Below are 17,163 nucleotides of genomic sequence, written 5' to 3'. Positions count from 1 at the left end.
TGTGTGTGTGTCTGTTAATAAAGTGACGGAGCTTCAGCTGCATCCTGGGTCCCCAATTTTTTTTTGGGGGGGGGGGGCCTATAGATTCCCCTATAGCTCCGCCCTAAGCCCCTATAGATCCCTATAGCGCCCTATAACCCACCCCTATAGGTGCCTTTTGCCCCTTAGTTCCCCCCCCGGGCACCTATAGGACACCCCCGCCCCCCGGTAAATCCTCAATGGCGAGGCTCCCTATATGCCCCTATAGGTTGCTATAGGTCCCTCAGCCCACTGAAGCCTGTAGCTGACTTATAGCCCCCTATAGCCCCCCAGAGGCCCCTATAGACTCTCACACGCCCCCTATAGCCCCCCAGAGGCCCCTATAGACTCTCACACGCCCCCTATAGCCCCTATAGCCCCCCAGAGGCCCCTATAGATTCTCACACGCTCCCTATAGCCCCTATATCCCCCCAGAGGCCCCTATAGACTCTCACACGCCCCCTATAGCCCCTATATCCCCCCAGAGGCCCCTATAGACTCTCACACGCTCCCTATAGCCCCTATATCCCCCCAGAGGCTCCTATAGACTCTCACACGCTCCCTATAGCTCCTATATCCCCCCAGAGGCCCCTATAGACTCTCACACGCCCCCTATAGCCCCTATATCGCCCCAGAGGCCCCTATAGACTCTCACACGCCCCCTATAGCCCCTATATCCCCCCAGAGGCCCCTATAGACTCTCACACGCTCCCTATAGCCCCTATATCCCCCCAGAGGCTCCTATAGACTCTCACACGCCCCCTATAGCCCCCCAGAGGCCCCTATAGACTCTCACACGCCCCCTATAGCCCCTATATCCCCCCAGAGGCCCCTATAGACTCTCACATGCTCCCTATAGCCCCTATATCCCCCCAGAGGCCCCTATAGACTCTTACACGCTCCCTATAGCCCCTATATCCCCCCAGAGGCCCCTATAGACTCTTACACGCTCCCTATAGCCCCTATATCCCCCCAGAGGCCCCTATAGACTCTCACACGCTCCCTATAGCTCCTATATCCCCCCAGAGGCCCCTATAGACTCTCACACGCTCCCTATAGCCCCTATATCCCCCCAGAGGCCCCTATAGACTCTCACACGCTCCCTATAGCCCCCCAGAGGCCCCTATAGACTCTCACACGCCCCCTATAGCCCCTATATCCCCCCAGAGGCCCCTATAGACTCTTACACGCTCCCTATAGCCCCTATATCCCCCCAGAGGCCCCTATAGACTCTCACACGCCCCCTATAGCCCCTATATCCTCCCAGAAGCCCCTATAGACTCTCACACGCCCCCTATAGCCCCTATATCCCCCCAGAGGCCCCTATAGACTCTCACACGCCCCCTATAGCCCCTATATCCCCCAAGAGGCCCCTATAGACTCTCACACGCCCCCTATAGCCCCTATATCCCCCCAGAGGCCCCTATAGACTCTCACACGCTCCCTATAGCCCCTATATCCCCCCAGAGGCCCCTATAGACGCTCATACGCTCCCTCTATCGCCCCAGAGGCCCCTATAGACTCTCACACGCCCCCTATAGCCCCTATATCCCCCAAGAGGCCCCTATAGACTCTCACACGCCCCCTACAGCCCCTATATCCCCCCAGAGGCCCCTATAGACTCTCACACGCTCCCTATAGCCCCTATATCCCCCCAGAGGCCCCTATAGACGCTCATACGCTCCCTATATCGCCCCAGAGGCCCCTATAGACTCTCACACGCCCCCTATAGCCCCTATATCCCCCCAGAAGCCCCTATAGACTCTCACACGCCCCCTATAGCCCCTATATCCCCCCAGAGGCCCCTATAGACTCTCACACGCCCCCTATAGCCCCTATATCCCCCAAGAGGCCCCTATAGACTCTCACACGCCCCCTATAGCCCCTATATCCCCCCAGAGGCCCCTATAGACGCTCATACGCTCCCTATATCGCCCCAGAGGCCCCTATAGACTCTCACACGCCCCCTATAGCCCCTATATCCCCCAAGAGGCCCCTATAGACTCTCACACGCCCCCTACAGCCCCTATATCCCCCCAGAGGCCCCTATAGACTCTCACACGCTCCCTATAGCCCCTATATCCCCCCAGAGGCCCCTATAGACGCTCATACGCTCCCTATATCGCCCCAGAGGCCCCTATAGACTCTCACACGCTCCCTATAGCCCCTATATCCCCCCAGAGGCCCCTATAGACTCTCACACGCCCCCTATAGCCCCTATATCCCCCCAGAGGCCCCTATAGACTCTCACACGCCCCCTATAGCCCCTATATCCCCCAAGAGGCCCCTATAGACTCTCACACGCCCCCTATAGCCCCTATATCCCCCCAGAGGCCCCTATAGACGCTCATACGCTCCCTATATCGCCCCAGAGGCCCCTATAGACTCTCACACGCCCCCTATAGCCCCTATATCCCCCCAGAGGCCCCTATAGACTCTCACACGCCCCCTATAGCCCCTATATCCCCCAAGAGGCCCCTATAGACTCTCACACGCCCCCTATAGCCCCTATATCCCCCCAGAGGCCCCTATAGACGCTCATACGCTCCCTATATCGCCCCAGAGGCCCCTATAGACTCTCACACGCCCCCTATAGCCCCTATATCCCCCCAGAGGCCCCTATAGACTCTCACACGCCCCCTACAGCCCCTATATCCCCCCAGAGGCCCCTATAGACTCTCACACGCTCCCTATAGCCCCTATATCCCCCCAGAGGCCCCTATAGACGCTCATACGCTCCCTATATCGCCCCAGAGGCCCCTATAGACTCTCACACGCTCCCTATAGCCCCTATATCCCCCCAGAGGCCCCTATAGACGCTCATACGCTCCCTATATCCCCCCAGAGGCCCCTATAGACTCTCACACGCTCCCTATAGCCCCTATATCCCCCCAGAGGCCCCTATAGACTCTCACACGCCCCCTATAGCCCCTATATCCCCCCAGAGGCCCCTATAGACTCTCACACGCCCCCTATAGCCCCTATATCCCCCAAGAGGCCCCTATAGACTCTCACACGCCCCCTATAGCCCCCCAGAGGCCCCTATAGCCCCCTGTACCCTCCCCCGTCGCCGCCCCATGTCCCCTCCCGGCCGCCGTCGGGCCCGCGCGCGCGGTGCTGTGTCACGAGGCCCCGCCCCCTAAAGGGCGGGGCTTCCACATCCGGGGCTCGGACAAGAGGAAGAGGGCGGGTCCAGCCGGGGCGCGTCCTTCTTCCCCTGTCCCCCTCCCACCAATCAGCGCGTCGGGGGAGGAGGCGGGCGGTGGCGGGAGGCGACAACCAATAAGAAGACGGCTTCGGGTGTTGTGGGCCAATAGGAAGAGTCGGAGGGCGGGAGTTCGGGTGGGGAGGGAGGGGGCGGTGGGGGCCAGCCGCCGCCGCCGCCATCTTGTCGCGGAGGAGCCGAGCGGAGCGGGCGGGACCCGGCGGCGGGGCCTGGACAGCATCATTGGTGCGGGGGGGGCCGGGCCGGGGGGGGACCCCGAGAGGCTGGGGGGGACCCCGAAAGCCGGGAGGGGGCGGGAGGAGGTAAAAATCAAGGGGAGCGGCGTGCGGGAAGCCCCGCGCCGGTTTGTGGGGATGTGGGAACCCCCGGCAGGGCCTGAGGGGAGGCCGCCGGGGGGCCCCCCCCGCCCCCCCCCCCCCCCCCCGCTTCGGGCTCCTTCCCAGCGGGGGCCGGTAATGGGGCACCCCCCCCACGCCCCCCCCCAGCGCCGGGGACCCCCCCCCGGTACTGCCCGCCCCCCCCCCCGCCACTTCCCTCAATGGGACCCGCCGTAACGGGGGCCCCTGGGCAAGCCCCGCCCCCCCCGGGGGGCTTTTTGGGGGGGGGGGTTGTCCCTTGGGGGGGGGCGGTGTCACCCGGTGTCCCGTGGTGTCCCCGCTCTGTCACCCGGTGTGTGCCCTGGTGCCACTCTCTGTCACTGGATGCGTCCCCCCTCCATCCCCCGGTGTGTCCCCCCCCCCCCCCGCCGGTGTCCCCCTCCATCCCTCAGTGTCACCCGGTGTGTCCCCAAGTGTCACCCTCTATCCCCAGGTGGCCCCAAGTGGCCCCCTCCAGCCCCCAGTGTCACCCGGTGTCCCCCAGTGTCACCCTTTGTCACCCAGACTGTCCCCAAGTGTCCCCCTCCATCCCCTGGTGTCCCTCAGTGTCACCCTTTGTCACCTGGTGTGTCCCCAAGTGGCTCCCTCCAGCCCCCAGTGTCCCCCCTGGTGTCACCCCGGTGTCTCCAGGTGTCACCCTCTGTCACCTGGTCTGTCCCTAAGTGTCCCCCCTCCATCCCCCAGTGTCCCCCCTGGTGTCACTCTCTGTCACTCTCCATCCCCAAATGTCCCCAAGTGCTCCCTTCCATCCCCCAGTGTCACCCTTTGTCACCCAGACTGTCCCCAAGTGTCCCCCTCCATCCCCTGTTGTCCCTCAGTGTCACCCTCTGTCACGTGGTGTGTCCCAAGTGGCCCTCTCCATCCCCCAGTGTCCCCTGGTGTCCCCCAGTGTCCCCCCTGGTGTCACCCTCCATCCCTCAGTGTCACCCTCTGTCACCTGGTCTGTCCCAAGTGGCCCTCTCCATCCCCCAGTGTCCCCTGGTGTCCCCCAGTGTCACCCCTGGTGTCACCCTCCATCCCTCAGTGTCACTCTCCATCCCCTGGTGTCTCCAGGTGTCACCCTCTGTCACCTGGTCTGTCCCTAAGTGTCTCCTTCCATCCCCCCAGTGTCACCTTTTGTCACCCAGGTTGTCCCCAAGTGCCCCCCTCCATCCCCCAGTGTCCCTCCTGATGTCACCCTCCATCCCTCGGTGTCACCCAGCGTCATCTGGTGTCACGCTCCATCCCCTGATGTCACCCTTTGTCACCTGGTGTCCCCCCTGGTGTCACCCTCCTTCCCTCAGTGTCACCCTCTGTCACCTGGTGTGTCCCCAAGTGCCCCCCTCCATGCCCCAGTGTCACACCTGGTGTCACCCTCTGTCACCCTCCATCCCCAAGTGCTCCCCTCCATCCCCCAGTGTCACCTGGTGTCACCCAGTGTCCCCCTCTTTCACCCAGGCTGTCCCCAAGTGCCCCCCTCCATTCCCCAATGTCCCCCCGGTGTCCCCGTCCATCCCTCAGTGTCACCCAGCATCTTCTGCTGTCACCCTCCACCCCTTGCTGTCCCCCAGTGTCACCCTCTGTCACCTGGTGTGTCCCCAAGTGCCCCCCTCCATCCCCCAGTGTCCCTCCTGATGTCACCCTCCATCCCTTGGTGTCACCCTCTGTCACCTGGTGTGTCCCCCAGTGTCCCCAAGTAACCATTTCTGTCACCCTCCATCCCTGGTGCCACCCCACGTCCCCCCAAATATCACCCGCTGCCCCCAGCGTCACCAGTGTCACCCCGTGTCCCTCCTGGTGTCACCTTGTGTCACCCCATGTCCCTCCCGGTGTCACCTGACATCCCTGCGTGTCCCTCAGTGTTCCCCTGCGTGTCACCCACGGCCACCCTGCCTCCCCGAAACGTCCGCCCGTGTCCCTCCTGCTGTCACCCTGAGTGTCACCTGCCGTCACCCTGGGTGTCCCCAGCTGACCTCTGACCTCTGACCCCGCAGATGTCCAGCTCCCCGCTGTCGAAGAAGCGCCGCGTCTCCGGGTCCGAGCCGCCGACGGGCTCCAGCCGCGCCCCCGCCCCCGCCGTCCCCCCCAGCGTCACCCCCACCAACGTGAGTGTCACCCGACTGTCACCTCGCTGTCCCCAGCACCCCCCGGGTGTCCCCAGCACTGCCCTGGGTGGGTGGGTGGGGCCCTGTCACCTTCTCTGGGCTTCTTGTCACCTCTGGTGCTTCGAGCCACCCCCCACTAATGTGGTTGTCACCCGGTGCTGGCTTTTTGTCACCTGGTGCCACCTTTTTGTCACCCGGTGTTACTCGGCTGTCACCTGGGTGTCTTCCCGTCACCCCTGGGTGTCCCTGTCACCCTCTGGGAGGGCTCTGTCACCTTCTCTGGGCTTGTTGTCACCTCTCTGGTACTCTGAGCCACCCCCACTAAAGTGGTTGTCACCCGGTGCCAACTTTTTGTCACCTCCTATTCCCTGTTTGTCACCCCTGGGTGTCCCTGTCACCTTCTCTGGCCTTTTGTCACCTCTCTGGTGCTCTGAGCCACCCCCAGTAAGGTGATTGTCACCCGGGGCCACCTCTTTGTCACCCGGTGTTACCTGATTGTCACCCCTGTGTGTCTCTGTCACCTTCTCTGGGCTTGTTGTCACCTTTCCGGTGCTCTGAGCCACCCCCAGTAAGGTGGTTGTCACCTGGTGTCACCTTTTTGTCACCTGGCGTTACCTGTTTGTCACCTCTGGGTGTCCCTGTCACCCTCTGGAAGGGCTCTGTCACCTCCTCTGGGCTTGTTGTCACCTCTGTGGTGCTCTGAGCCACATGCGTTAATGTGATTATCACCCGATGTCACCTGGTTGTCACCTGGTGTCACCCGTCTGTCCTTACATGCCCCGGGGGTGACGTGTCCTCAGTCCTCATTGTCCTCTGCTCAGAGCCGCCCCCACCAACAGGAGTGTCACCCACTTGTCACCCCCCAGGGTGTCCCTGTCACCCTCTCTGCTCTCGTTGTCACCCCTGTCCATGAGAATGTCACCTGCGTGTCCTGGGGGGTGACACATGTTCCCCTTCAATCCTCATTGTCACCCCCCCTGCTCTTCTTACAGCCCCCCCCCCCACCTCCGGGCACGTCACCCGCTCCCAGTGTCACCCCTTTGTCACCTCTCAGCCCCCCCCCCCGGTGTCCCTGTCCCCCCCTGGTGACGCTGTTGTCACCTTTTGTCCCCCCCCTACCCCCCCAGGGCATGGCGAAGAACGGGGGCGAGGCCGAGATCGATGAGGGGCTCTACTCCCGCCAGCTGTGAGTACCCCGGGGGTCTTGGGGGGGGGTCCCCAAATTTCTGGGGACCTTCTAGGAGTTGGGGGGGGGCTCCCTGGGTGCCTGGGTGTCCCGTCCCCCCCCCCCAGGAGTTTTGGGGGTTCTCTATGGATTTGAGGGGGCTCTAGAGGTGCTTGGGGGGGTCCCTGTGGATTAGGGGGGGCTCTAGAGGTGCTTGGGGGGGTCCTTGGGGATTTGGGGTGCTCCGTGGGGGTGATGGGGGGGTCCCTATGGTTTTGGGGGGGCTCTAGAGGTGCTTGGGGGGGTCCTTGGGGATTTGGGGTGCTCCGTGGGGGTGTTGGGGGGTCCCCAGGTGTCTGGGTCCCTTCCAGGAGTTTTGGGGGGGGTCCCTATAGACTTTGGGGGGCTGCATAGGTGCTGGGGGGGTCCTTAAAGATTTGGGGTGCTCCGTGGGGGTGTTGGGGGGGTCCCTATGGATTGGGGGGGGCTCTAGAGGTGCTTGGGGAGGTCCTTGGGGATTTGGGGTGCTCCATGGGGGTGTTGGGGGGGTCCCTATGGATTGGGGGGGGCTCTGTACGTGCTTGGGAGGATCCATAGGGATTTGGGGTGCTCCATGAGAGTTTTGGGGGGGGGGGTCCCCCCAGACTCCTGGGTCCGTTCCAGCAGTGTGGGGGGGCTCTATACTGCTTGGGGGGGTCCCTGTGGACTAGGGGGGGGCTCTAGAGGTGCTTGGGGGGGTCCTTGGGGATTTGGGGTGCTCCGTGGGGGTGTTGGGGGGGTCCCCAGGTGTCTGGGTCCCTTCCAGGAGTTTTGGGGGGGGTCCCTATAGACTTTGGGGGGCTGCATAGGTGCTGGGGGGGTCCTTAAAGATTTTGGGGTGCTCCGTGGGGGTGTTGGGGGGGTCCCTATGGATTTGGGGGGGCTCTAGAGGTGCTTGGGGGGGTCCTTGAGGATTTGGGGTGCTCCGTGGGGGTGTTGGGGGGTCCCTATGGATTGGGGGGGGCTCTAGAGGTGCTTGGGGGGGTCCTTGGGGATTTGGGGTGCTCCGTGGGGGTGTTGGGGGGTTCCCTATGGTTTTGGGGGGGCTCTAGAGGTGCTTGGGGGGGTCCTTGGGGATTTGGGGTGCTCCATGGGGGTGTTGGGGGGTCCCCAGCTGTCTTGGTCCCTTCCAGGAGTTTTGGGGGGGGTCCCTATAGACTTTGGGGGGCTGCATAGGTGCTGGGGGGGTCCTTAAAGATTTGGGGACGTCCCTGTAGGTTTGGGGGGGCCCTTAAAGATTTGGGGTGCTCCATGAGGATATAGGGGGGGTCCCTTGGTGCCGGGGGGGGGGGATATGCGTGTGCAGTTCCTTACAAACTTGGGGGGCTCCCTCCCCACTCAGATCCCTCCCAGGTACCTTCCGCCATTTCCACAGCCCTAGAGGAATTTTGGGGGACCCCCCCCGTGACCCCCCCGTTATTTATTTATTTTTTTTTGCCCCCCCCCCCCCCCAGGTACGTGCTGGGGCACGAGGCCATGAAGCGGATGCAGACGTCCAACGTCCTGGTGTCGGGGCTCCGGGGGCTGGGGGTGGAGGTGGCCAAAAATCTGGTGCTGGGGGGGGTCAAATCCGTCACCCTCCACGACCCCCAGCCCGCCGCCTGGACCGACCTCGCGTCCCAGGTGAGTTCGTTAACCCCCAGGGCTTAATTAACCTCAGGTTAATTAACAACACACACCCCCCCCCTCCTCCTCTAAAACTTCCAGGGTAGTGAAGTGCCGTAGCAAGGCGGGGGGGGTGAGTGGGGTGAGTTAAATGCCCCCCCCCAGGGTAATTAATCCACGCTTGAAGCCATTATCAGGAGTTAAGTGTGTGTTAATAACTAATTAATTAATTAGGGAGTAATTAAGTCTCATGGGGATGTGGTTCTCTTTCTCAGGAGAGCTCAGTGCCCCCCTTGGGGTAATTAATCTGTTGCTGGTGGTATCAGCGCTTAGCGGAACAATTAAATTGGCTTGATTAGTCTAATTAGTTTTATCAAGAAATAAATAATTAATTCAGGTGTAATTGATTAGTATAAGAGATAATTAATACAGTGCCAGGGTGTTGGGCGGGGTGTTGGGGTTGTTTAGGGAAGGTAAATGCCCCCGTTGGGGTAATTAATTAATTCTTGGTGTTATTAAAGCGTATTGGGACAATTAAGTGATATTTCTTGGACTAATTAATGGTATTAATGAATAATTAGTTCACTAAGGGGTAATTAATTAGTTTAGGAGGTAATTAATACAGTGCCAGGGTGTTGTGCGGGGTGATGGGGTTGTTTAGGGAAGGTAAATGCCACCCTTGGGGTAATTAATCCACCCCTGGAGTCGTTATTCGGGCTCATCAGGAGTTAAATGCCCCCCCCCCCTTAATTAATTAATTAGGGGGTAATTAACCCCCATGGATCTGTTGCTCTCTGGGGTTCCTCAGTGGAGCTCAATGCCCCCCTTGGGGTAATTAATCCATTCTTGGTGTTATTAGAGCTTATCAGGACAATTAAATGATGTTTTTTGGACTAATTAATGGTATTAGTGAATAATTAATTCACTAAGAGAGTAATTAATTAGTATAGGAGGTAATTAGTACATTGGGAGGGGTGTTGTGCAGGGTGATGGGGTTGTTTAGGGAAGGTAAATGCCCCCTTTGGGGTAATTAATCCACCTTTTAATTTGTAATCAAGGTTTACAAAGAAAAATAAATGTGAATTTCATGGGTTAATTAATTAAAGTCCGGTTTAATTAATGAATGTGGCGATAATTAATGAATTTAGGGGTAATTAAACCCCATGGGGCCGTTACTCTTTGGGGTGATTGGGTTTCTCAGGTGAGCTAAATGCCCCTCCTTGGGTTAATTAATTATGCTGTGGGATAATTAACGAATCCCAGGGTAATTAATTAGTGGGGGGGATAATTAGGGGGGTTGTATGGGTGATTGGCTTGCTTAGGGAAGGTAAATGCCCCCCCCGGGGTAATTATTCACCTTTGAAGTTGTAATAGGGGTATATCAGAGGATTAAATGCTTTTCTTGGGGTTAATTAATTAAACTGGGGTATAATTAATTAAGCTGGGGGGTAATTAGCTCCCAGGGGGGGGGCTGTGTGGGATAAATGAGTGTTTTAAAGGAGATAAAAGCTACTCCAGGGGCAATTAATTTGCTGAGGGGGGGTCTAAATACCCCTCACTGCCCTTAATACCCCCCGGGGTTGTCTAAATACCCCCCACTGCCCTTAATACCCCCCGGGGATATCTAAATATCCCCCATAGCCCTTAAATACCCCCCAGGGGGGGTTAAATATCCCCCCAGCCTGTAAATACCCCTTCAGGGGTCTTAAATACCCCCCCCAGAGGTCCTAAATACCCCCCCTGCCCTTTTAATACCCCCCAAGGTGTCCTAGATACCCCCCTGCGGTACCTAAATACCCCCCCAGGGGCCTTTAAATACCCCCCCCGGGAGCTTAGATACCCCCCCTGGTTTTAAATACCCCCCAGGGGTCCTAAATACCCTCCTGCCCTTTTAACATCTCCCCCCCCGGGCTCTAGATACCCCCTGAGGTCCTAAATACCCCCCTTGGCGTACCTAAATGCCCTTCTCCAGCTTTTACATACTTCTCCAGGGGTCCTAAATACCCCCCCTGCCTTTAAATACCCCCCCAGGGGCCCTAAATACCCCCCCAGGGGTTCCTAATACCCCCCCTCCAGCCTTTAAATTCCCCCTCAAGTGCCCTAATTTACCCTGGGGGGGGGGGTTCCTTGCCTGTTGTCGGGGGGGGGGGGGGGGGGGGGGAGGGTGTCTGGGTGGGTTGTGATTTCTGGGGCAGATTGTAGGGACTCCCCTGACACCCCCCCCCCCTCTTTTTTTTTGTGGGGGGGGTGTGGGGGGGGGCTGTGTGTCATGTCTGTGTGTTTGTCCCCGCCCCTTTCCAGTTCTACCTGCGGGAGGAGGACGTGGGGCAGAACCGGGCGGAGGCGACGCTGCCCCGATTGGCCGAGCTCAACGCCTACGTGGCCGTCACCAGCACCCGTCAGCCCCTCAGCCAGGACCTGCTTGCACCCTTCCAGGTACCCCCCGACGTCCGCCTGTACCCCCCCTGACACCCACCAGTACCCCCCGACACCCCCCGACACTCACCTGCGCCCCCCACATCTGCCTGTACCCCCTTTTCTTCCCCCAAATCACCACTCGGGCTGTTTGTTTGACCATCCGCCTGTCCCTTTCGTGGCCGACTGTCTCTCACGTGGCCGACTGTAGCCTCTGTGACCCCTCGGACCTCCAAAAGCCGCTTGTACCCACCCGGTGATGGTCACGATGACGCAAAACAACCCACGGCCTTGCCCCGACTGTCACTGGAGTGTCACCTGTCCGGCTGTACTCGTAACCGACTGTAACTTCCGTGGCCGGTTGTACCCTGAACAGCCACATTAACCCTCCCTGGCAACAGCTGTGCCTCCAAAAAGTGTTTGTCTCCCCACAACCACCGCTGGGGGCTGTTTGTGTCAGCGTCCGCCCCCCCTGCCCGGTCTCTGCATCCGGTTGTGCGTCCGACTGTACCTCTCCGGGGCATCTCGTGTCGCTGTGGCTGGCTGTACTTCCCCCCCCCCAGGATTTTTGTACCCCTTTTTTTTTTTGGGGGGGTGTCACAGTTTCCACACGCTGTTACGGTTCCAACTGTCTGCGTGGTTGTACGTCCGACTGTTCTTTTACGGGGCCGCTTGTTTCCGTGGCCACCTGTACCCACCCAGAACTACTTGTACCCCCCGGTTTTTGCTACTACGTGTCTGACTGTCTGTCCACGTATCCGATTGTGTGTCTGACTGTACCTCTCCATGCTTCCTTGTGTCTCCGTTACCGCCTGTCCCTCCCAGAACCCTTTGTACCCTCTAGTTTTAGGGTCTGACAGTCACCACGTGTCGTGACGCGTCCGACTCTCTGGCCCTGTGTCCGGTTGTGCGTCTGCCTGTACCCCTCCGTGGCTCCTTGTGTCTCCGCAGGCGCCTGTACCCACTCAAGACCCCTTGTACCCCCTGTTGTCTGGCTCTGACAGTCTCTGCGTGCTGTTGTCTGTCCGGTTGTGTGTCTGCCTGTACCTCTCTGTGGTTCCTTGTGTATCTTTGGCTGCCTGTACCCACTCGGGACCCCCTGTTCCCCCTCAAAACTGCCTCTATCCCGTATTTTTGGGGTCTGACAGTCTCCGCAATCCTTGTCTGCTTGTCCAGCCGGTTGTACGTCTGACTGTACCTTTATGCGACTCTTTGTGTTTCCGTGGCTGCCTGTACCCCCCCCCCGGACCCCCCCTATACCCCCTGATTTCTGGGTCTGAGGGTCTCCTTGTCCTGTCTGGCACTCGTCTGTCCATCCAGCCACTGGTTGTGCGTCCGCCTGTACCTCCTTGTCTGCCTGTACCCCTCAAATCCCATAACCCTTCGGGGGGGGGGGGGGGGATGGATCATTAACCCTCTCAGAGGGAGTAATTCACCCACCCACCCCCACCGGAGCCTCCTGTCCATCCGTCTGCCTGTTCCTCGCCGCGGGTGACGGACAGTTGGATGGGGTTTTTCTATAGGTGGTGGTGTTGACCAACTCGTCCTTGGAGGAACAACTCTGGGTCGGGGATTTCTGCCACAGCCACGGGATCAAACTGGTGGTGGCCGACACCCGCGGACTTTTCGGGTGAGCCTGGGTCCCCTCTGTAGGGGCCTGGGGACACGTGGGTGCCCTCTATAGGGGCCTGGGGACACCTGGGTCCCTTCTATAGGGGCCTGGGGACACCTGGGTCCCTTCTATAGGGGCCTGGGGACACCTGGGTCCCTTCTATAGGGGCCTGGGGACACCTGGGTCCCTTCTATAGGGGCCTGGGGACACCTGGGTGCCCTCTATAGGATGTCCCAGGCACATAAATCCCTTCTATAGGGGCTCCCGCACAGCTGGGCCCCCTGTCTGATCCCCCTCTCCCCCCCTCCACTTCCATTTTAGGCAGCTTTTCTGTGATTTTGGGGACGACATGGTGGTGACGGACACCAACGGGGAACAACCTCTCAGTGCCATGGTTTCCATGGTGACCAAGGTACTGCACCCCCAAGGGTGGGGGTAGGGTGTCACCTGGACGCCTGGGGGCGGGGGTAGGTGTCACCCAGATGCCTGGGCACCCTGGGATTGGGTGTAGGGTGTCACCTGGACACCTGGGGGCGGGTGTCACCCAGACACCCATGGATGGGTATAGGGTGTCACCTGGACGCCTGGGGTGAGGGTGTCACCCAGACACCCATGGATGGGTATAGGGTGTCACCTGGACGCCTGGGGGCGGGTGTCACCCAGACACCCATGGATGGGTATAGGGTGTCACCTGGACGCCTGGGGTGAGGGTGTCACCCAGACACCCATGGATGGGTATAGGGTGTCACCTGGACCCCTGGGGTGAGGGTGTCACCCAGACACCCATGGGTGGGTATAGAGTGTCACCTGGACCCCTGGTATGAGGGTGTCACCCAGACACCCATGGATGGGTATAGGGTGTCACCTGGACCCCTGGGGTGAGGGTGTCACCCAGACACCCATGGATGGGTATAGGGTGTCACCTGGACCCCTGGGGTGAGGGTGTCACCCAGACACCCATGGGTGGGTATAGGGTGTCACCTGGACGCCTGGGGTGAGGGTGTCACCCAGACACCCATGGATGGGTATAGGGTGTCACCTGGACCCCTGGGGTGAGGGTGTCACCCAGACACCCATGGATGGGTGTAGGGTGTCACCTGGACCCCTGGGGTGAGGGTGTCACCCAGACACCCATGGATGGGTGTAGGGTGTCACCTGGACGCCTGGGGTGAGGGTGTCACCCAGACACCCATGGGTGGGTATAGGGTGTCACCTGGACTCCTGGTATGAGGGTGTCACCCAGACACCCATGGGTGGGTATAGGGTGTCAACCTGGACCCCTGGGGTGAGGATGTCACCCAGACACCCATGGATGGGTGTAGGGTGTCACCTGGACGCCTGGGGTGAGGGTGTCACCCAGACACCCATGGATGGGTGTAGGGTGTCACCTGGACTCCTGGGGTGAGGGTGTCACCCAGACACCCATGGATGGGTATAGGGTGTCACCTGGACCCCTGGGGTGAGGGTGTCACCCAGACACCCATGGATGGGTATAGGGTGTCACCTGGACCCCTGGGGTGAGGGTGTCACCCAGACACCCATGGGTGGGTATAGGGTGTCACCTGGACCCCTGGGGTGAGGGTGTCACCCAGACACCCATGGATGGGTATAGGGTGTCACCTGGACCCCTGGGGTGAGGGTGTCACCCAGACACCCATGGGTGGGTATAGAGTGTCACCTGGACCCCTGGGGTGAGGATGTCACCCAGACACCCATGGGTGGGTATAGGGTGTCACCTGGACCCCTGGGGTGAGGATGTCACCCAGACACCCATGGGTGGGTATAGGGTGTCACCTGGACCCCTGGGGTGAGGATGTCACCCAGACACCCATGGGTGGGTGTAGGGTGTCACCTGGACCCCTGGGGTGAGGATGTCACCCAGACACCCATGGGTGGGTATAGGGTGTCACCTGGACCCCTGGGGTGAGGATGTCACCCAGACACCCATGGGTGGGGGTATGTGTGACCTAGACGCCTGGGGGTGGGGGTCGAGCATCACCCAAATCCCTGGGGGTGGGGGTAGGTGTCACCTGGACCCCCGGGGATGAGGATAGGTGTCACCCAGACCATTGGGGTTGGGTGTAGTGTGTCACCCTGACTCCCGAGGGCGGGGGTAGGTGTTACCTGTATGCCAGCGGGTGGGGGTCGGGCATCACCCAGATCCCTGGGAGTGGGGGTAGGTGTCACCCAGATGCCAGGGTCCCCTCAGCACCCCGTTTCCTCCCCCTGCAGGGGTGCCCGGGGGAGGTGACGTGCCTGGACGAGGCTCGTCACGGCTTCGAGACGGGCGATTTCGTCACCTTCACCGAAGTGGAGGGGATGGAGGAGCTGAACGGCTGCGGCCCCGTCGAGATCCGCGTCCTCGGTGAGCCCGCGCGCCTGCCGCCCCTCTATGGGGGCTCCCGGACCCCAAGGTGTCTCCTGTGGGGGGTCTCCCAGTTTGTGGGGTCCCTCAGTTGACAGCCCGTCCCCCCAGGGCCGTACACCTTCAGCATTGGGGACACCAGCGGGTTCGGGGACTACGTGAGGGGGGGGATCGTCACCCAGGTCAAGATGCCCAAGCACATTCGCTTCGTGAGTGGCACTGGGATGGGACTGGGAGGCACTGGGAGGGACTGGAGATGGATTGGGGAGAACTGGGAGCGGGCAAGGTGGCACTGGGAGGGACTGGGGACAGGTTGGGAGGGAGTGGGGTGCACTAGAAGGGGACTGGGGACAGAATGGGAGGCACTGGGAGGGGACTGGAGGGCACTGGGATGGACTGAGAGCAGATAGGAAGTACTAGGAGGGGATTATGGGGTATTGGGAGAGGCTGGGGGGGACTGGGAAGGACTGGGAGGGGCTAGGGGATGCTGGGATACACTGGGAGAGGATTGTTGGGAATGGAGGGAGACTTGAGAGGGGACTGGGGGGCACTGGGATGGATTGAGAGCAGATTAGGGAGTACTGGGAGGGGACCAGAGGCACTGGGAGCAACTGGGGTTGGAGCAGAAAGCACTGGGAGGGGATTATGGGGCTCTGGGAGAGACTGGAAGGGGATTATGGAGCAGTGGAAGGAAATTGGGAGGTACTGGGAGAGATTGGGAGGGGATTAGGAAGGACTGGGAGGGGATAGGGGGTACTGGGCTGTGCTGGGGGCGGATTATTGGGACTGGGAGAAGACTGAGGGGCCCATGGAAAGGGATTGAGGGAACTGGGAGTGCTGGGAAGGAACTGGGGAGCACTGGGAGGTGTTGGAAGGGCATTGTGGGGGGTTGGGAGGCACTGGGAGGGGGATTATAAGGAGATGCGCATGACTGGGAAGAAACTGGGGTGCACTGGGAGGTACTGGGGGAACTGGGAGGGAATTGAAAGGGTCTGTGGGAACTGGGAGGGGTATGGGGGAAACTGGGGGGTAATGGGAGGGTTTGGTGAGTACTGGGAAGTAGTGGGATGTCGCTGGGAGATACCGGGAAGGGTTCGGGAGTGAAATGGGGGGGGACTTGGAGAAATCGGGTGGTCACTGGGGTATACTGGGAGGGACTGGGAGGGACTGGTTGCTCACCTGTCGCACCCCCCACGCCCACCCCGTGTCCTCGCCGTCCCCAGAAGCGGCTGCGGGAGGCGCTGGTGGAGCCGGAGCTGATGATCACGGACTTTGGGAAGGCTGAGAGACCTCCCATCATGCACTGGGGCTGGCAGGCCCTGCACCGCTTCATACGCCAACATGGCCGCCCACCTCGGCCACGCCACCAGGTGGGGGGACACCGGGGGCCGGGGGGACACCGGGGGCCTTGGGGACATGGAGGCCACCAGCTCCTGCACCAAAATGGCCGCCCACCATGGCCCCATCGCCAGTTGGGGACATTTGGGGACATTAGGGGTGTTGGGGACGTGGAGGCCACCAGGTCGTCCACCAAAATGGCCACCCACCATGACCCCGCCACCACTTGGGGACAACTTTGGACACTGGGGGACTTTGGGGACATGGAGGCCACTAGGTCCTCCACCAAAATGGCCGTCCACCATGGCCCCATCCAGTTGGGGACATTTGGGGACAGGAGGGGTATTGGGGACATGGAGGCCACTAAGTCTTGTACCAAAATGGCCGACCGCCACAGCCCCACCACCTCTTGGGGACATTTGAGGACATTGGGGGTGTTGGGGACACGGAGGCCACCAAGTCTTGTACCAAAATGGCCGCCCACCACGGCCCTATCACCAGCTGGGGACAGCTGGGGACATTGAGGGTGTTGGGGACATTGGGGACACGGAGGCCACCAGGTCCTGTACCAAAATGGCCGCCCACCACAGCCCCATCGCCAGTTGGGGACATTTGGGGACATTTGAGGACATTGGGGGTGTTGGGGACATTGGGGACACGGAGGCCACCAAGTCCTGTACCAAAATGGCCGCCCACCACGGCCCCATCGCCAGCTGGGGACAATTGGGGACATTAAGGGTGTTGGGGACATTGGGGACACGGAGGCCACCAGGTCTTGTACCAAAATGGCCGCCCGCCACGGCCCCATCGCCAGTTGGGGACATTTGGGGACATTTGAGGACATTGGGGGTGTTGGGGACATTGGGGACACGGAGGCCACCAAGTCCTGTACCAAAATGGCCGCCCACCACGGCCCCAT

General features: G+C 60.5%; 1 protein-coding gene across 1 annotated transcript in view; it reads left to right on the top strand.

Moving 5' to 3' along the window:
- The first annotated feature begins 3,373 nt into the window (after positions 1–3,373).
- The window catches only part of UBA1 (ubiquitin like modifier activating enzyme 1), a 32,134-nt gene continuing 18,344 nt past the window's right edge, over positions 3,374–17,163 (top strand). The window contains exons 1-10 of the mRNA XM_074931092.1: positions 3,374–3,469; positions 5,595–5,705; positions 6,833–6,891; positions 8,364–8,532; positions 10,816–10,950; positions 12,453–12,559; positions 12,863–12,953; positions 14,774–14,906; positions 15,018–15,115; positions 16,130–16,276. Of these exons, the coding sequence (XP_074787193.1) occupies positions 5,595–5,705; positions 6,833–6,891; positions 8,364–8,532; positions 10,816–10,950; positions 12,453–12,559; positions 12,863–12,953; positions 14,774–14,906; positions 15,018–15,115; positions 16,130–16,276 (1,050 nt within the window). The 5' untranslated portion in view covers positions 3,374–3,469. The remainder of the gene's footprint in view (positions 3,470–5,594; positions 5,706–6,832; positions 6,892–8,363; positions 8,533–10,815; positions 10,951–12,452; positions 12,560–12,862; positions 12,954–14,773; positions 14,907–15,017; positions 15,116–16,129; positions 16,277–17,163) is intronic.

The sequence above is a fragment of the Athene noctua genome, chromosome 39 (genome assembly GCF_965140245.1).
Source record: "Athene noctua chromosome 39, bAthNoc1.hap1.1, whole genome shotgun sequence".
In the NCBI taxonomy this organism is placed as follows: domain Eukaryota; kingdom Metazoa; phylum Chordata; class Aves; order Strigiformes; family Strigidae; genus Athene; species Athene noctua.
The sequence above is the reverse complement of the archived record's forward strand: the minus strand, read 5'-3'. Positions and strand labels throughout refer to the sequence as shown.